Consider the following 18,979-nt stretch of genomic DNA (forward strand, 5'->3'; position numbering starts at 1 on the left):
AGAAAAATAAATCAAATACTGGTAGCCTATTTATCGTGAAACTTCTGTTGGTCAGATACATTTTCCATGTGCGCACATACTATACGTAATTATTTTACCTTTTGCGGACCATGTCAGGGACGATTACAAGCCCCGTATCAAGAAGTCACTAAAGAAACCTATGCTTTTATAACTGTATTTCTTAACTATCAGTGTTGACTGCCTAATAAAATATTGTTACATGTAATTGACTTCTCTGTAAAACACTAATAATGACATTGCCTGAACAAAACATTTCAGTTGTACTGTACATGTGATGTAAAACCAGCCTATTTCAAATCAGCTGTTTTAGACCGTGATGTTCAGTGACCTCTTTAGGCCATGTTCTGCTGCGCATTGTATGTAGCATCATCTATGGTGATGTATTAATTTAGCCTATCATTCATTAAACGTGTAGGGCCTATATATTTTCTAAATATTTAAATACAATTGCAATGTAACAGAAACCAGATTGTAAAACCTGCCACAGTCCATTATCCATTGTCATTTAGAATCACCCAAGTCTGACTCTCTACTGTATTGGTCTAGCGAATGTATGCAATTGCATCCTCATATGAATGATATGCATATTAATTATACTATCCGGAAATAGTTAATCAAGAGTAGTTCCTTATATGAAGATGAAATCAGCAAAGGGCAGTGGACTATAGCCTACTGTTCCTACAGTACAATTGGAAATTATTTTAAATAATAGCCAGTAAAATAACTATATGTATACATTGCAGTTTTTGTCTACAGTAATCATAATCGTTTGCGAGTAACGCTTTTTTAAATATGATAGTAGTAAAATATGCTATATTCTTAGAATTGTACATATGTTTTTCTCATAACCACAGATACTCCGCAGATAACCGCAGCTTCTGCAAGTCCAGCAGTGTGCAGTCTGTGTTGACATGCAAGTAAAAGCCGCAAATACTGAGTAGCGAGCGGAAGTAAGAGGCCTACAGAACCGAGTCCTGAGGCCGCCGCGGCACTGACCAATGAGAGGCGAGTATCAACATTCTATTGCGGAGCTCTCTTTGGCTGCGCGGAGCCGCAGGGAGGTGGCAGTCAGACAGGGAAAGTGGAGGCGGAGACCTTCCCAGTTCCGAAAAGTCAGCCTCTTCTGGATCGCGTTCAACAACTGAACAACCTAAAACCTATCCAAAAGTGAGATTTGAAGAGGAAGGAAGATTTAAAAAAAAAAACAGGTGCTCGGTGAATTGATTTTACTCGCCTCTCTGCCAATAATTATTTTCCGGTGTTGATTTTTATTTTTTGAAAGCACTTTTAGGCTACGACAAGAAAACAGACTGAAAAGCAAGTTGAACGTGAGAAATGTGAAGGCACCAGCTTGTTTCACCCAGATTCCAGGATCCCCCTTTAAATCCATGCAATACAGTGCAATGGTACGTTAACATGGATTACTATTTTATGTGTCATTTTAACGCTGTTAAAACATTGCAGTTTTCCCATTTTGACCTGACCTGCTCTTCACCGCAAACCGGTCTGGTTGAGCGGTGATATAACGAGTTCAATGACAAGTAGACCGTTTAGCCGATATGTGCTTTTTATGTTTTGTGGGGGGCATATGGGTCACAGCAATGTGTTACATTGGTTGTAGGAGTAGCGCCTAAGTAAAGAGAACTTAACTTGGCACACATCCTGCGTTAACCTTCCCCGCCCCCTTTGTTGGCAATGAACTTCATACGGAATGTGTGGAGCAATTCTATATGAGCGTACATGAGTTTGCGGCAATGTCCATTTTTCTGTAAACGCTTTTTGAAATGAAAAGTGATTTTTTTTATGGGTTACTGCACCCATTTACACCACATGTATGCTATTCTTAATAATAAATGTTTCGTAATTTCCATGGAAACGTTCTACATGCATTTATAAACACGATGGGCTTTGCCTAAAAAAACAGTTTTTGTGCAATTGACGAAGTAGTCCAGTAGCGTACTTTTAGGCAATCGGCGAATTTTTGTGAAGATAAAAAAATAAAGCATTGTTATTTATTACATTTTTTATGTTTTCACAATTTTGACACGAAATATAGAGCACGAGAGCACGTGAATACTACATGGAGTTGGAGGAAACAGTCGGTGCCGCGGTTATATGAAATATAGGGTTGGACTCGTTGACAGGCCGCCCGGTCTTCCGTACTGCACCACTTTGAACCGTTTCCTAAGAGCTACTGTCATAGTTTAGAAAGTATATATTTGCTAATCAAAACCAAAAGTTAATTATATATTAACCTACACAGTTGACTTTGAATGTATGTATATTGAGCCTCTATTAAATTTTGCATTGAATAATTAAGTTGCCAGCGGTCCGCTAGTGCTACATTTTATATCAGGCAATAATCATTAGGTGTGTAATATTTCAGTTTACTTGATATTGAAAATGATGTTCTGTTTTATTAAAGGCATTCAAATCAAGCTACTTTTATTGCAAATTCAAAACTAATTGTAAGTCAGTGAACGGGGTGTTATATATTGTGGAGTGAGTGAGTAATGCATTTTGAAGTTTATTGTGAGCTATATTTGCGCTTGTCCTTTAGATTTTCTGTTACATGGCTTATATCTTATATTGTAAAGGAACATGATCCCCCCCGGATAAGCTGTATGTTAAACAGAGTTCGAATAAGGCCTCGAGTCCATACTGTATCTGAGGGAATTTTCCATTGCGTTTCTTTTTGAACGAGGCGCTGGTCCAAAGTCTTCCGCTCATAAAATCATAACTCAGAAGAGTGTGGGGAGGGGGGGCGGGGGGGGGGTGTTTTATGCTGTGTTTTCCGAGGGAGACGAAAAGGTGGGCTGGTGGAAATGGAATGCGTCTGTTGGAGGAGGAGTATGACTCGCCTATGTAATTAAGTGAGAAAAAAATCTTAGGGACGGATTTGTTAGTATCAAGCTGACTGAGGGTGTACCGGTCGATATTATAAGCTATCAAGTTGGAGAAAGAATAGTGTAGGATCCGAAATTTATCGCTTTCTGTACTTTTCATAAGGCTTTTATGAATGGATTTCTCCGATTTGTAAAGCGCACAGTTCCAGAATTATGGGATGTCTTTAATTACCTTAATTCACTGACTCGGATTGGGACAGCCATAGGCATTCAAAGTGCGCCCTCGTAAACGCGTAGCCTATCTGCCATATCGTCTTCATTTGAAAAGAGAAATTGGATTGTTTGGACCTCCACAATCTCACCTCACTGATTCTCTTGGATAAGACCTTCTTTACGCGGATAACGTCTCCACAATCTTGCGTGGTGCTTTACGGGCAAGGAAGAATGGCGCGATAAAGTGTGGTAGCATTCAGAGGAATCATTCGAAATACCTATTTTGTGTACACTGCTGGCTCGTCATGTACTCTCCAATTTGTCTTACTCAGGTAATACGGAATGCTTTCAAGTTTATATTTGTTTTTATTGTGTGTCGTTATTATATATTCTAGTTTCGCGCAATGTATTGAGTTATCGGTTTAGTCATAGTCTACTCAATTGTATTATGCCAGGCGATTATTGATAAAACTATGCTTTGTAAATTGTCCTATGTATTATAAACTATTGCTCATATGCTGCTTATTTTTTGTAGCTGTAGGACGAGTGTATCAATAGCTGTTTAGCTTTTTGGAAGGTGTGGGTTTGCGTCTTGTCTAAAAAATGCATGAAATATTACCTGTAATAGGACAACAGTTTTATTTTAAATAAGAACGTTGGTTTTACAAATGAGAGAAAATGAAGCAAAATAATTCTTTAGTTCCTCCATGTGTTGAAGAGAATACATCGAGTTTTACACCAGTTCCATAGTGCGGTGCGTAAAGTGTGCACAACTCCTCCTGTGATTATAATCACGCGTAATCATATCAGAAGATACAAAACGACATTCCTTTGTCCCGTGTAAACTACAACAACACATCAACGGATTTCTCACTAGCCAAATTGTATAGAGCTTGGTGATACTGTCAAATCCTTTTTTTCATATTGCGTTTCAGGAGAAAGTTTCACTCTTTTCAAGCTGCGTAAGAGCTGATCGCAGTGAATGAAGATGAAAACAATGATACGGTTGATTCAGTGGTTGGACAGAGTAGCATGGCTTTTGGCTGACTCAGTTTGACTGTTTATATTTTACTTGGCATAAGTAAGTGATTGACTGAGATGTGGTCGAGTTTGTGCTTAAGAGGATTGTGCTTTTATGGCCTCAACGGAAGTTCACTGCTCAGGCCCTTGCCAACTCATTTGTCTTACACAGCACCACATACAATTCCAAAGCTTACCTTAGAGATCTAGCGTGGCTTAATTTAAGTGCAAAGTAAGTGTACATGTAATTCATTAGTAGTAGCAAATAGCAAATGGAATGTAATTATTGTCACTTTGTGAGCAAATCAATATATATAACCTTACTGCCTTTCTGTTACTAGATCAACTTTTAATATGAGATAATGGCAAATATAATAGAAAAAAAACTTTTTAAACAACTAATGTGCTATCAATTTCACAGGAATATTGGATATCTTACTTTTTGGTAGACTCAGGCAGTCCCCCCCCCCATCTAAATTAAACTCCCTTTCTAAATCAAAAGGGTTATACAGTGATCAATTCATACTTATTTGAAAATTGGATGAGTCACTGTTGATTGATTTGGCTTTAGTTTGTTAGTCCTGAGCCCAAAGTCAAGATTTATTGGCACCTAACAGCGCAGATCAACGATGTGGCTTTTTCTGAACAGCACCATTGGGTAGCATGAGAGCATAAAGATAGCAAAGGGGGATCTCTGTGGTTTTCCCAAAGCACAGCGGTGTCGCTTGCCTACACAAAGAACATTATGTGGTTTAACTCTTCCAGGGCCTTCCTCAAAAGAGCCGTCTCACAGTTATTAAGTTTGATATGTTAATGACCTAACATTCTGTTGGCATTTTTTTTATATATATATATGAGATTGCTTTTTTATATTAAAAGCAAAACACTTTAACGTCGTTCAAAGATTTGTCTAAACTTCAAATTATTGGCAAATTGTCATTGTCGTTTCAAGGCATATTAAGGCATTTTGTTTTGTAAATAGAAAGGAAATTCTCCCTTTTAACCTTTATAACATCATAGTGCTTCTAATTCTCTATCTTAGTCAAAATGACATGATCCACAACACCACACTATACTGTCAAACAGGCTACCCATAGATAGATCTTCACAAGAGAGAACACATCTAACCTACCGACCTAAAGTGGATTTGGAAAGGACTGACTTCGCTCTTAGCACAAGGCAGTTGAATGCCACCCTTACTGAAGAAGTACAGAAGGTACAAAGAATGTGCCAGTTGTGCCAAGTAGCCATTTTTTCATTTTAAACCTGGCCTGGATTTTGAAATGTCTGAGAGTCAAGAGCAATTCGTCTGTTCAGAGACAGTGTGTGGGACCGCAAACCTAGTCCCCAACCTACGTCAATAATGGTATCTTGGTTGAGGTGTGTATGTATTTTTTTTCCCCTGCCTTCTACTTGCCTTTTGAACTTGCAAAAAGTGGCTGTGTTGAAGGAGAGGAGGGGGTGAGTAGAAGTTTCTCCTATCCGCCCCTTTGGTTATGCAAGCATTTTTCACTTCGCTCTGGTCCCCCCTTCCAGACTTCTTTCTCCACTTCCAGTGAAGGGCAAGTACATGCTGGAATGTGGACGGTTTGATAAGAAAAATGCGAGTGTGAAATGCGGCGCATGCTCCTATTGTGAAGGGTGTTCAGAAAAGAAAAGTCACATGAACCAGGGGTGCATTTTTGTTAGGGCTTTGGTGTTATTGTAGTTGTAATAAACACAGTGTCTTCCTCGTGTCCTCGTCATCCTTGACTGCTGTTCCTCGGTTGCAATCCCAGGAGTGTTTGAGATGGTAAAATTGTTTTTAAGGATGCTGTTTCTCCGATTCTTTCCCCCACAGATCTCTGACCCAGTAGGCATTACAGGGGTTAATTTGTGACAGTTGTCACATTTAGGCATGTCTCTAGCTCTGGATAGTTTAATGATTAGTCATTTAATTCTAACCACAAAATTCCCAATTATCAACTTTAGTGCATATGGTATTTTTCATATTTTCCCTGTAATTCATTACAAATTATTATTTAGTCGAAACTGTTGCAAAAAAGCTAACTTGACATGACTGTGTCGACTGACTTCAATTGTTCCTTGTTTCCCTGTTTCCCTGTCCCTGTTGACTTTCAGGATGAATTTCATCCCTTTATCGAGGCGCTTCTCCCTCATGTCCGTGCCATTGCCTACACGTGGTTCAACCTCCAGGCCAGGAAACGCAAGTACTTCAAGAAGCACGAGAAACGGATGTCCAAGGACGAGGAGCGTGCGGTCAAGGACGAACTGCTCAGCGAGAAGCCCGAGATCAAACAGAAGTGGGCCTCCAGGCTCCTCGCCAAGCTCCGCAAGGACATCCGCCAAGAGTACCGCGAGGACTTTGTGCTCAGTGTGACGGGCAAGAAGCACCCGTGCTGCGTCCTCTCCAACCCGGACCAGAAGGGCAAGATCCGGCGGATCGACTGTCTCCGACAGGCCGACAAGGTGTGGCGCCTGGACCTGGTGATGGTCATCCTGTTCAAAGGCATCCCGTTGGAAAGTACAGATGGAGAGCGCCTGGTCAAGTCGCCGCATTGCACCAACCCGGCACTTTGCGTCCAGCCGCATCACATTACGGTGTCTGTCAAGGAGCTGGACTTGTTTCTAGCGTACTATGTCCAGGACCAAGGTAGGTCGGCGTTCTGCGTGGGTCAGCGAATTGGGCGGGGGGGGGGGGGGGGGGGGTTTGTTGGGGTTGGCCGAGGTCAAGGGTCACAACCGATGTCGACAGCATTATAGGAGCCTGGTAGGAGGCTCATCCCTTCAGAAGCTAAGAGTTTCTTTATAATTTAAAGGAACAGTCCTGCGAACACGTATGTTTCTTTTAAATGCAACACAATATAACAAGTAGAAAAATAATGAAAACGTGAATACATAATTTACCAACACAGACAATGAACCACAAGGTAGTGTGTGTTTGACTCTTTTTACACTGATTGGTCGGATATTTTTTTTCTTCAAGTACTGATTCATTTAGTTTTTTTAGGCACTCAGATATGCTGTTGTTACAGCCTGAATGACAAAATGCTGATGAGTACTGTAATTTTAGAAAGGACACATATGTGCTCATAGACAGGATTTGATGTAGCTGGTATGAACCCATTGTTATATTTCGAGTAAGACGGAGATGTTGTACAAAAATATATAGTAGACAGTATTTTTTTAATTTATTCCTAAATTACTTTACATCAGTTTAGTTTTAAACAAAGTTGTTGTATTAAGGTGTTTTATTAAGATATTTTATTATAAATGTGGTTTAAAGACAACACACGATAAATGAACAAACGTTACCTAAATTCAGCACATAGCCAGTTGGCAAAATTGCACAAATAGTGCATGAATTTATTAAAATAGCTAAGTATATTAATTACATAATTTCTAGTTTATTTAATTTTTTTCTTTTAACATGTGTAAGATATTTAAAATGTAATACAAACTAACACAGAAATTAACGTAGTGCCTATAAACTCAAAGTTAGTTGTGGTATTTTTAGATGTTACAATACAGAGGGGTCATTATATTGTTGTAAGAAGGAACTCTGGCAAGAACAGTACATTTCTCAGGCCAAATCGTATATATTTTTTTTTTACATAGTTGCTATACCGCACTGCGGACCTATTATTGGGGCTTTTGTTACTCAATCCATCAGGTACTTGCCACCTTTAACTCGCCTTTACTATACAAAAATACATTTCCCCCTGAAGTTTTGTTTTATATTTTTAGTGTCCGTTTTAAAGCCTTTTCAGTGTCCAGTGCGGACCCAAGGAAACGCTCTCGCCCACACATGCCACGATACACTGGCAGTCGCATGAAGAGACGCAGACAGCCTAGCTAGCTCATTGTCATAAAAGGCAGAACCCCCATTTTGTGTTTGATAAGTGCCAGGGAAAGCAGAAGGCACTGCGGAGAGGCAATAATGGTTGCCACTGGCACCACGGTTGGCATCAGACCGCCTTTTGTGTCTTTTGTGGGGCACCGCTGATTCTCATGTCTAGTGTGCATCTGCTGTATTTGAGCCGCTAACAGTTGAATGGTATCAGACAGCATGCCACAAAGTGTCTCCTGTGGTCCGCTGATAGCATGTAAGGAATAATAATTTACATCCCACTTCAGACCGGTCGTGTTGTCAATGGGATTTTCCCGATATCTATGTAAAACCAATGCTACATTTGATATTTTCAGTTGCTGTTTCTCCTGCGGCTTGATGCGATTAAGGATGATCAGCTTTTCTTGTGTTGGTACGTACGGAGCGTGTAAAATTTTTTTCCCCCCCGGTGGCCTAGATATTACGCAGCATTTGCAATAGGACATTTTGTTCTCTGTTTATTTCAAACAATTCTTTTTTTTCCCACCCCACTTAGATTTTTTTTTTTTTTTATGTCATACAGAAAAAGTAGGACACATTTTCAAGTATAGACCAAGGGTGGTCTTTGGCATACCGTTACCAGTGCCCGGCTTACCAGACAATGTAGTCACATTGTGATGGTGTGCGGGACGCCGCCATTTTGTTTGCGCCGTGCCAGTCAGGCAGGGAAAACGGCAGTAATGGTTGTTAGAGGTTCCCAGGTTGGCATCAAACCCTCTTTGTCTGCTTGCAGCGTGCCTTTGATTCGTTGGTTGGCATCCGCAATGCAGTGGGCACGCTGGAAAGTTTCTGACAGCGGCAGAATGGGGACCGCTATGCTTTTGTTCTTCTGCAACTGCACAAAACCAACAGACAAATAAACAAACACAAAGAAGAAACCGCCAAACTGATGCCCCGCTTCGTCGGAAAACATGGCTTTTAAAAAAAAAAAAAAGTCATCGTTAAAAAGTATGTCCGAATAGTTCTTTGTAGCTATCTTCTGGGTGAATTATAACATTGCTGGTTCCTGAATATCTAGCTGGATTTGAATGTGTTTAAACTGTACATCCACTCAAATGATTTGGTGTGTGCTTCTCTAAGGCCTCTCATGCAGTGTTAATGTAATGTTACTTTGTATACAAAGAAACAGTGATTGAGATATGCCAAACCAAGCTGACCCCCAAGAAAGGTGAGTTGGGTGAATTTAAGGAAGGCATCTTAACCCGTTGTTTTTGGGTATAGAGGTTGCTTTAGGTAGTCTCCCCTAGCAGTACCCATGTGGCTGCCCATTTTAATGCCAGCAGGAGGGGGGGGGGGGGTTGGGACAGGAGGCGGTGTGTGGGAGCCATTGTGCCAGCCTGTCAATCTTTTTCAGTGGAAACCCACTGGCACTGGCATAATACCCTCTCTGCCATGTGCCGGTTCTAGCTGCTAAAACTACTAATACGTAATTTGCGTTGATATTTGTTTTTTGTGTCATATTGGCTATCATGCGGCATGTCAGGTTCCAGTGCTGGAGGGAACCTTTGTTTCATTTTTTAAATGACAGCCATCCGGGTTGGGATTGGGTTTCGTTTCATTAGTCATCAGCGTTGTACAAGGTGTCATTGTGTTTATCTTATATTGACCCTTGACGACAAAATGCACAAGCATTTTCCAAATATTCAATTAAGAACGAATGCCATTTTTTCAACAAAGAAGCTTTTCAAGATTTCAAAATATTACTGATAAATCTCCAGGTCATTGGGAAGACTAATGGAAAATGAAAGGCTTTTGAGGAGTCATAGACCTTTCCAAGGTTTTAGATTGTGCTGTATGTTTTTTTTTTTAATGTTTATTTCTTATCTGACTTGAAATACACTATTGGTCTGTTGCATTGTTCTAGGCTAGGAAAAACTTTGTTGTGGCAATATATGCAGAGCCTCAAAAGAAACCGTTGTTACTTCATATGAAAGTGCCTCTTAGAAATAAAAGGCCAGTCTGAGTATAATGGTTCTTCCTACTAATGAGTTCTGTAATAGAAAACTGATGTCTGTGAAAATGGTCTGCCAAAGTTGTTCATTTGTCTGATTTAGCTTGGATTTAGATTCTCAACATCGATTATTTTAAAATAAACTCATAGCCAGTGACAGAACAAGCTTGGTTGATCCACAGCAGGATTCCGTAAGGTCAAGGGTCAAAGCCCTTCTCGGTTTCCCTGGTGTGAAACCGTAAAAACAAAGTGATGTTTTCACTTTCCCCCCCTTTTTTTTTTGTCTCTGTGAAGTTTCTTTCTTCTTCTAGCGTCCTGATAGGTCCTGGGACCGCACTCCAGTGATGGCCGCCGTGCTAAAACCGACGCTCTGTTTTACGAGGGCCAGACATCCCTTCAGGTCCTGGTGTCTTGACCTCTGCTAAGAGATGTGGCGGGTGTCCTCTGAAGTTAAATTGAGCAAAACGTATCTGTGAAAACACGTAGTTGGCCCCGGAACGCGGTGGGGGTTGGTGGGGCGGGGGACTACCTACACCCCCCCACCCCCCTTTGACCCCGGCGATTCAGGTCAGCCGTCGTGCTTCCCAGACCACCGGCGGTCCCCTGACAGCCATTTGTCAGACTGCCCTCCCCCCTCCCTCCCCCGTCTCCCTGTCCGTGCCTGTCACGGTCTGTCTCAGCGAGCGGGAGAGGCGGTCCCCTCCCAGGTTGGCCCAGTGTCAACGCTGGTCGGGGTTTTTCCGTCTCTGGCCATTGGCCGGGCTGGTTCCGCCGCGCCGCGACCTCGTGAGGCGTTGCTGCACTGTGTGCTGCGCGCCTCTCGTTTTCCAGCTGGCTGCGTCCGAATGCACGGCCGGGGCCAGTGAGTTTGACCTCGGGACCTTCGGTTCACGGTGGAGGGCCCCCCACCCCCCCCCACCTTCCTCGCTCCCAGAACGCCCCCCCCCTCCCTCCTCCCCTGTCATTCGGACCCTGCGGACGGGGCGACGCTCACCCCTCTCTGGCTGACTCTCCCTCAAGTTGCCCCTGGACTCCTGTGACAGCTGCTTAAGGCCCTGTCTCGCAGCCGGAGGAGGCCAGAAGCGGAGGGCTAAAAACGTTGCAGGCCCGTTGAGTTAAGGGCACCACCGTCCTCGTGCCGCCTTCTGTGGTTTGGATGACAAAGGGCTATTTTGTTAGCGGAGTACAGTAGTCTGGTTATTGTTTCCAGAACCTCCATCTGTGTTAGTTAAAGTGCCACGGTCTGGGTGACGGTTGTTTCCCCCATCTCGGACGGTTCATATTCACCACCTTGAAAGACGGAGTTTGTTTGCGTCTAAAATAGATCAATCTCAAGAAAACGGTTAGGAACCTAATTCCAGTGGAACAAAGGAAGGATTTAGACGAGAAATTCTGCGAAGGCGCGCGGTCCTGTGCTGCTCATCTCATCAGTATGCTGCTACGCCTGTGGTGAATAGCTAACTCAGAGCCATAACCTATCGAACACATTCTGCCCGTCTAATCCACTTAAAACAAGCCCCTCCCAGCTCCGCTGCCCACTTTATTGATTTCCTTTTCCTGCTATTCGTCCCTTCTCCTCATCTCTCATCTCCTCACGTCTCTGCCATGTTGCGGTGTACATTCTGATGGGTTACAGTGGGCTTCTCTGCCTCTCTTTTGGATGTGTTTTTCCGTCTGCCTGTCTATCATTCGTGATTCCTAGAGTGGTCCCTTGCTCAGCCTCTTGATTGTCTTCATTCCGCAAAAATGTCCTCCCTCTACAAGCTTCCTCTAAAATGTCAACCCTGGTGCTTTGAAAGGCTGTTCTTACAGCTCAGTATGAGCTGCATGTCATTAGCAGCAGGGTTTTTGCTCTGGCAAATACCTCAAGGCTTAAACAGCCCGTGTTACCTCCTTGGCCCTCTTTTGTTGCTCCGTGTACATAAATCTCCATGGAAACTATACAACTCTGTGTAGAGGTCACAGCCTTGTCTGGATGCCAGGTTTCTCAGCCTACTTCATCACTTATTTTCACTTTAACGAAAAATGTTGTGGTCCGTAATGTTTCTTTAGAATTCCTGTATCGCGGCCTTTGTGCAGGTTGACGAGAAGAGTTGGGAAATTAATTTCCTATTGTTCAGCCGATGTTTGAATTGCGCTCATGGATTGTTTGTTAGTGTGGGGTTTTACACGATGATCCGGAGTGAGAGTTAGTTAACTTTCTTAAATTTATGTGCACTTTTTCTGTCGTGAATAATCACGTTGTCTTGTAGTTGTTTAAAAAACTCTGAAAACATCCAAAAATAATAGTTACCAGACTGAAAACATAAATTCATAGTAAAAACAAATCTGACATTGAGGTTGAAGAAAGTGTGCTTTCTTAATACATCTCATTTTGCAAACTGTTACTCCAGACAAAATGTAAGACATAAGTGTTTTGGTAATGATTTAAAAAAAAAATATATATATATCTATATATATTTATATATATATATATATATATATATATATTTGAATTGAGTGAATTCAGTATATATACTGTATATTACAGCATGTCATTATGGTCTGGCTCATCAGAGGTTCCCAGGCTTTGTGAGAATAGCCGAATACATTTTAAAATCCCCTGAGACCACTTGACAAGAGTGCTGGTGCCTCCCCCTCCTCCCAGTTAGTCCGCCAGCCCTCCCAAATGAAGACAAATGGGTACATTCACCCCCTGTTCCAAACCACAGACTGTACACTACCTCACTGTCCTGGCTCACTTCAACCACTTATACCGTTCAACAGATGCTGGTGTCTCCAGTCTGCTCGAGCCTACTCTACTCCTATTTACTGCACTCTACTCGTACCTACTGCACTCTACTCGTATCTACTGCACTCTACTCGTATCAATGTTTGTTTGGTCTACTCTGCTGCACTCTACTCGTATCTCCGTTTGTTTGGTCTACTCTGCTGCACTCTACTCGTATCTATGTTTGTTTGGTCTACTCTGCTGCACTCTACTCGTATCTACTGCACTCTACCCGTATCTATGTTTGTTTGGTCTACTCTGCTGCACTCTACTCGTATCTACGTTTGTTTGGTCTACTCTGCTGCACTCTACTCGTATCTACGTTTGTTTGGTCTACTCTGCTGCACTCTACTCGTATCGATGTTTGTTTCGTCTACTCTGCTGCACTCTACCCGTATCTACGTTTGTTTGGTCTACTCTGCTGCACTCTACTCGTATCTACGTTTGTTTGGTCTACTCTGCTGCACTCTACTCGTATCTACATTTGTTTCGTCTACTCTGCTGCACTCTACTCATATCTACGTTTGTTTGATCTACTCTGCTGCACTCTACTTTTCTACACTCCAATGCCATGCCCCACTCTACTCGTCTCGTGTGCTTGTCTTGTCTCCTCTTTCCTCTTCTCTTCTCTTCATCCAGCCAGTCTTCCTTCCTGCCGGGCCCTATACGACAGCTGTGAGAAACAGAAAGAGCAAAAGATTAAGACGGAAAGACCGAGGAAGATGCAAAGACAGACGGAGATACGTAGACAAACGTTTGTAAGTGGCAAGATGAAGTGTATCATCGGACCCAGGCCAGGGAAAACCCTGAGAGCAAAAGAATAGGAGGCATTAGCAAAACCAATGTGCATCCTTTATCACGCTATAGCACAAGAATGATCGCCAAGGGGAAAAAGAAAGGGGTGGTGGAGTTTGGGGCGGGGGTGGGGGGGGTCAGGGAGGGCCAGACAGTCGAGGGAGGTTGCCGGGGAGATGGCAAGTTCTCCGCCCCCTCCTCCCGCTCTCCCAAACAGACTCTTTTCATTCGGGACAGTCCCGATCAGAGATCTAGAGTGATGGTTGTCTCATCTTTTGTCTGAGTGTACAGTACTCCCGGTCATTGTGTAAAGTGGTGCCAGGTTTGGGACGGATAAAGAAGAGGCAACTCATTACAGAGTTTTTCTGTGTGTGTGTGTGTGTGTGTGTGCGCGTGTGTGCACGCGCCCCAAGCACCTCCCTCACGTGCGTCTTGTGGAACTAAAATCACGATTGCGAATAAGATTTAGGAAGAAATTCTGAAGAGGCGTAGTGTTCTCTCAGGTATGTGATTACCTCAACACCATTGACGCCAATAGAAGGCCATTTCCAAAACCAATGGAATAAGCTTGTTAACAAGTCTTCTATGTTAAATGTACCCGTTGTATATTGACAGTTATTATTTTGTCGTTAAAATAGGTAAAAAAGGTATATGGTCATGATGATGTATGAAAGAATAGAAATTGCTCCAAAGTACGTTCCCATATCCAGGATATTCAAAAATATGTTCTCCTTCATGGTAAAAATGAATAAATTAGGAACATATCGGGTTTTCTCTGCCAATTATCCTGAAACTACCGGTGTGGACATCCTGTATGGACAGCATGTGGACATCCTGTATGGACAGCATGTGGACATCCTGTATGGACAGCATGTGGACATCCTGTATGGACAGCATGTGGACATCCTGTATGGACAGCATGTGGACATCCTGTGGAGTTGAACACCCAGAAAATGAATTCCAAATCAGTGTTAGGACAGATGTCAGAGTATGTCTGGACAGCTACGTTCCCCTCTGTAATAATCATATCCTGTTTTCGCAGTGAGACACACACACACACACACACACACACACACACGTACATACATACATAGACACACTGAGCAAGAGAGATTTTCCAGTTGGTAGTTAAGCCTACAGGAAGAGAGAGATTTGAGAGCAGAGGTTTCATTCAGCATGCAGTACGTGAAGATTTCTTGAGGCCCTTGTTTTGAGTCAAATAAACGTCTGTAAGAACGTGTATGTCATACGACACAGGCAGAGCACACTCACAATCCCTGACGAGTCCTGATGGATAACAACGTGGGTCAAACTCTCTCCGCGTTTTTCGGGAGGCCAGTCAACCGTCGTCAGGGCGAGGTGATTAAAGAAAATGAGGCCTCGTTTCGACGGTCTACCCTGCCTCCACTCTAAGCCGCTCTACGCCCTCCTGCTAGATAACTGGAATTCTTCTCAAATTGGCTTCAACCCCCCCCCCCCCCCCCCCTCCCCCTGACATTGGTCTTCGGCCCGTTGGGTTTTGGGTGAAGACTGTGCAGACGCGGAGAAACACCTTAACCCCCACAAACACACATGCACACCTATTTAAACCGTTTAGTGACTGTCGGAGTTTCTGAGGTGGTGTCCTTTCCAGCCGATGCGTGTTAATACCCTCGGTTTGAAGTGGTCTTGTTTGCTATACCGCAGGTGTTATCATCAGCAGGCATACTCAAGGTGCTGTCCTGTCCAGTTTAATCTGCACGGACAGATTAGATAAACATTCTGCACTGAAGTAGATGGTTAGACATGATTTGTGTTGTTGGGTCTGTAATATGACCGTGTTAAAATTTGGGATTGCATAGAGTTTCGGGCATCCAGTTCTTCGTGTCCCTGAAAATATTAAATATAACTCATTTTTTCTCTCACAGCCATATCACAGCCATGTGTGTCTTGTTAAGGGTAGTTATGACAAATGGCAGCAGCTGTACAAACTAATCTCTCTGTAGCTTTCACACATGGCGCCCAATTAACAATGGGCCACTGTGGGGCCCTAATCCACGCTGCAGTCAGGGGCCTCCCTGTGGTCAGAGGGCCTACCGAGTACCACGGACTGAACCAGAGGATGTTGGAGCCAGCTCTGCCTGAAGCCCTCTGAGCTAAAGCCCGGGCGTTACTGTGGGAAGCTAAAGCAGGCTGTGACTAAGTCCTCTGCCCCAACGTCTCTTTCTCTTCCCCGGTTCTAATGACTGTCTAGGGACCGAGGCTTCGCTTTCGGTCAAGCAAAAAGAAAAAGAGTTGAGTCCGTCTCCGGGGAAGTCCGGAAGTTGGGTCTCGGTACCCCGGACTGCACCCTTCTGCCGGGGCGAAAACACGGACGAGTATGGATACATTTGCAACCATGAAATCACACGCACAGCTGCGGTGATAGATTTGGCCAACTGATCTTTGGCGGCAAGGTGGGGGGGGGGCTACGAGTGTTAGAAGGTTCCTGTCCGGGTTGCATTTCCACTAGTTGTGAGATGATAAACTGCAGCTTTTTTTGAAGCTTTTGACAGCTGAATACTTTTTCGGGTAAGACCCAACCCAATGTTTCTAAAACTATCAACGCAATGCCTGCAAAACAGTTGCAAGAGAATATCTGATACCAGCAGGAACCAGTCGGCCTTCTCTGATTTTACAATGAAGGTTCTCTGTCAGTAAATGTGTAATGTTAGCATGCGCTAGTGCTGCTCACTCCTTGTAACTAGACACGGTTGCGACCGCAGCTCCACGTTGTTCTGCATTTGACCAAAACGCAGAGATTAGATGGAATTACAGAAAGTTACCCATGTCTTCATTGTCCTCGTATTTGATCCCTCCACCGCCGTCTAGCAGAAAGCCAACACGCGGGAAGATTCATCACTTGGCACCGTCTGGGGGCCAGGGAAAGTGCTTCCTCCGCTCCCCGCCCCCTTCCAAATGGGCTTTGGGTATGAGGCAGCAGAGCGCGGTGCCAGCTACTGTGAATTGGCAAAAAGATAAAAAAGCAGTAGAGAGATATTTTGGGTGTGTTTTTGCTCCAGTAATAAAGAACCATTTCCATGCAGCCCTTTTTTAGTGATGGCGCTTTGCCCATTGGATACAGGCTGTGGAGGAGAAGGGAGGAGGGCAACATGAGGACTTGGTGCCGGGGAAAAGCCCATTGGAGTTTTAATAACGACCCGTTTTGTGTGAGAAGAAAAAGGCCACGCAGGTAGAATATTCACATCCCATAATCAAACAAATCCCAGTGCGAATAGGGCTTAGGATAATAGAAGAAAACAAGAACCCTTAATTCAGTGCGAGTTGTCACTGAGTGGGACTATTGTGTCAGGCCATTTGAGATTGCCTGCCGGTTTGATAGAATTTTTTTCCAGCATTGACACAGGGACCCAGAGAAGGAGGTCTCTGGTGGAGTCTTCTCCCGGTAGACTTCACATGTGTGGGTGTCTTTCCCAAGGCATTCTAGTTGGCCGTTAAATACAATATATACACATACATATATATATACATATATATATGTGTATATAAATGCCTATAAATATGTTCCATCGTGCGCCACATTCCTCCTGTCACTCACATACACCCATCGTCGCCATTGGAACTGTCTGAACAGCCACTCAGGGGGCGTAGACCCAGCTACTGGGCTTAACAAGCCCCTGCTATGTGGGCTTGAATGAGCTTGTAGCGTCTGTGGAAAGTCAAACAGGCTGACGAGCTCACTGTCTGCACGGATCCGTATCGGCTTTGATCTGGTGCGGAGAACCCCGTAAACGGCGTCTGCTGCGTCGAAAATACCTCATTTCCTCGGAAAAGCAGTTCGGCTTTATCCTTTTTCGGCGTCGGAGACTGGCGCGATTCCTATCAGGGGAAAACCCACGAAACAATGCTGGAACCCCACATAATGATTATAAGAGCGGCGTTAGCGGCGGTCAGCGTATTCTCACACCCGGAGACACGATGGGGGAAGAAAGACCTCGGTGGCCAAAAGATTTGCCAGCCGGTCTCGTTGCCGATCTTTAAGAAAATACTTAGTGTTGCTCCTGGGCCAGAACCCCCCCCCCCCCATATATGTCTTTATACTTGGGCCAGCGTGAGGAGGGTTGGTCTGTCTGTGTGTGTGTGTGTGTGTGTGTGTGTCATTGGGGTTCGACGGTGCGTGTGTATTGTCAGGGTGCTGCGGGGGGAGGGGGGGGGGGGACTCCGTCCCATTCTCTCGGGCGGCCGGCAGGGCCCCGCGGCGGGCTGAAAAGGAGGAGCTGTCACCTGCCAGACTAGTGGAATGTTAATGTGGTGGCCCCGGTAATGGGATTTAGGACTCACCGTCTGTTAAGGGGGCCATCAGGAACTCTGCCTCTTATTGTCCCACAGCCCCAGACCGGGACCCCTCAATAGAAGACTTGACTGTGTTTATACAACCACTCACGTCTCAATAAAGACTGTTTACAATACGTGTGTGTGTGTGTGTGTGTGTGTGTGTGTGCGCGCGAGAGAGAGAGGGAGCGAGGGAGAGAGAGACGACGTGCGTGTGTCTTCGATTCTACATGTGTTCCTGAGATGGCGGGGCTTGGGTTAGGTGTCTCCGCCTTTATCTCTAGGGTGAAGGTCTTCACAGGGTCTTCGTGCCAGCTAGTTTGTGTGGTTACAGGCTTATGTACCGTAGCGCCATTGTCTCCGGAGGTCAGCGGGTTACTTTGTAAGTAGGTGTGTTGTTTTACATGAGTGTGTCAGAAGTCACACCCTCATTATCTTGGACTTAATTATGCTAATGCTAAGCTTTAGCTTAGTACTGCACGTCAATTCTAATTGTGTTTAGGCCTAGCTGAGTGCAGTAACCCGAAGACCGCTGTATCGTTGTCCAAAAGACAAGTAAACTTCTTCCTCAGCTGATCTATACTTTTTAAATCAACCCTTTGAAGACTTTCTAAATACATTTTGGTGATTTAATGTTTTAAAACCACGAGATGTATTTCCACTGGGTGAAATGTACAGTATGTGAACTGGTCCAATTATAAGCAGCTACATCTCCCTGTTTCTGTCTGGGCCAACAAGCTGAATCAAGCCTCGCCACCCGGGTCAGACTAGTTCCTCTTGCTCTCTCCCAAACCCTTTTCTGGGCCTCCCTCGCTATTTCCAGTGTGCAGCGGCTTAAGCTGGTTGAACGTCTCTCTGCTGAAGTGACCTAAATTCCTTCGCATTCACCTCAGAAGACCCCTGCCTCGGTAACCAGCCTCGTCCTATGTGAGTCTGGCTTGGAGCTAATGTATGGTTTGTTTGTGTATGAAAGGTCCTTCCTGTACATAAGGAAACCGTGTTAAGAAAGCCACCCCACCTTCCCGCCCCCCCCTGTCCGTTCCTCGGAACAGAACTGGCTGCACAAACAATGACAGAGTTCTTTTTTTATGCTTTTGGCACGGCGAGTTGTTGTGGTTAGATAAACCGTTTTTTAATTATGTTTAATCTGTGTTAAAACTATG

At 44.0% G+C, this 18,979-nt stretch overlaps 1 protein-coding gene across 4 annotated transcripts in view; it reads left to right on the top strand.

The window, feature by feature from the left end:
* The first annotated feature begins 1,114 nt into the window (after positions 1 to 1,114).
* Positions 1,115 to 18,979, top strand: part of LOC105020699 (nuclear factor 1 B-type) — a 71,170-nt gene continuing 53,305 nt past the window's right edge. For 2 of the 4 annotated variants that reach the window (XM_013140421.4, XM_013140423.4), the window contains exons 1-2: positions 2,897 to 3,412; positions 6,222 to 6,753. In XM_013140421.4, coding sequence (XP_012995875.1) covers positions 3,386 to 3,412; positions 6,222 to 6,753 — 559 coding nt within the window. In that variant the 5' untranslated portion in view covers positions 2,897 to 3,385. Of the gene's footprint in view, positions 1,428 to 2,896; positions 3,413 to 6,221; positions 6,754 to 18,979 lie in introns of those variants that run through there. The other 2 variants (XM_013140422.4, XM_013140424.4) reach the window with 2 other exon arrangements.

Source organism: Esox lucius, chromosome 24, assembly GCF_011004845.1.
Source record: "Esox lucius isolate fEsoLuc1 chromosome 24, fEsoLuc1.pri, whole genome shotgun sequence".
Taxonomy (NCBI): Eukaryota; Metazoa; Chordata; class Actinopteri; order Esociformes; family Esocidae; genus Esox; species Esox lucius.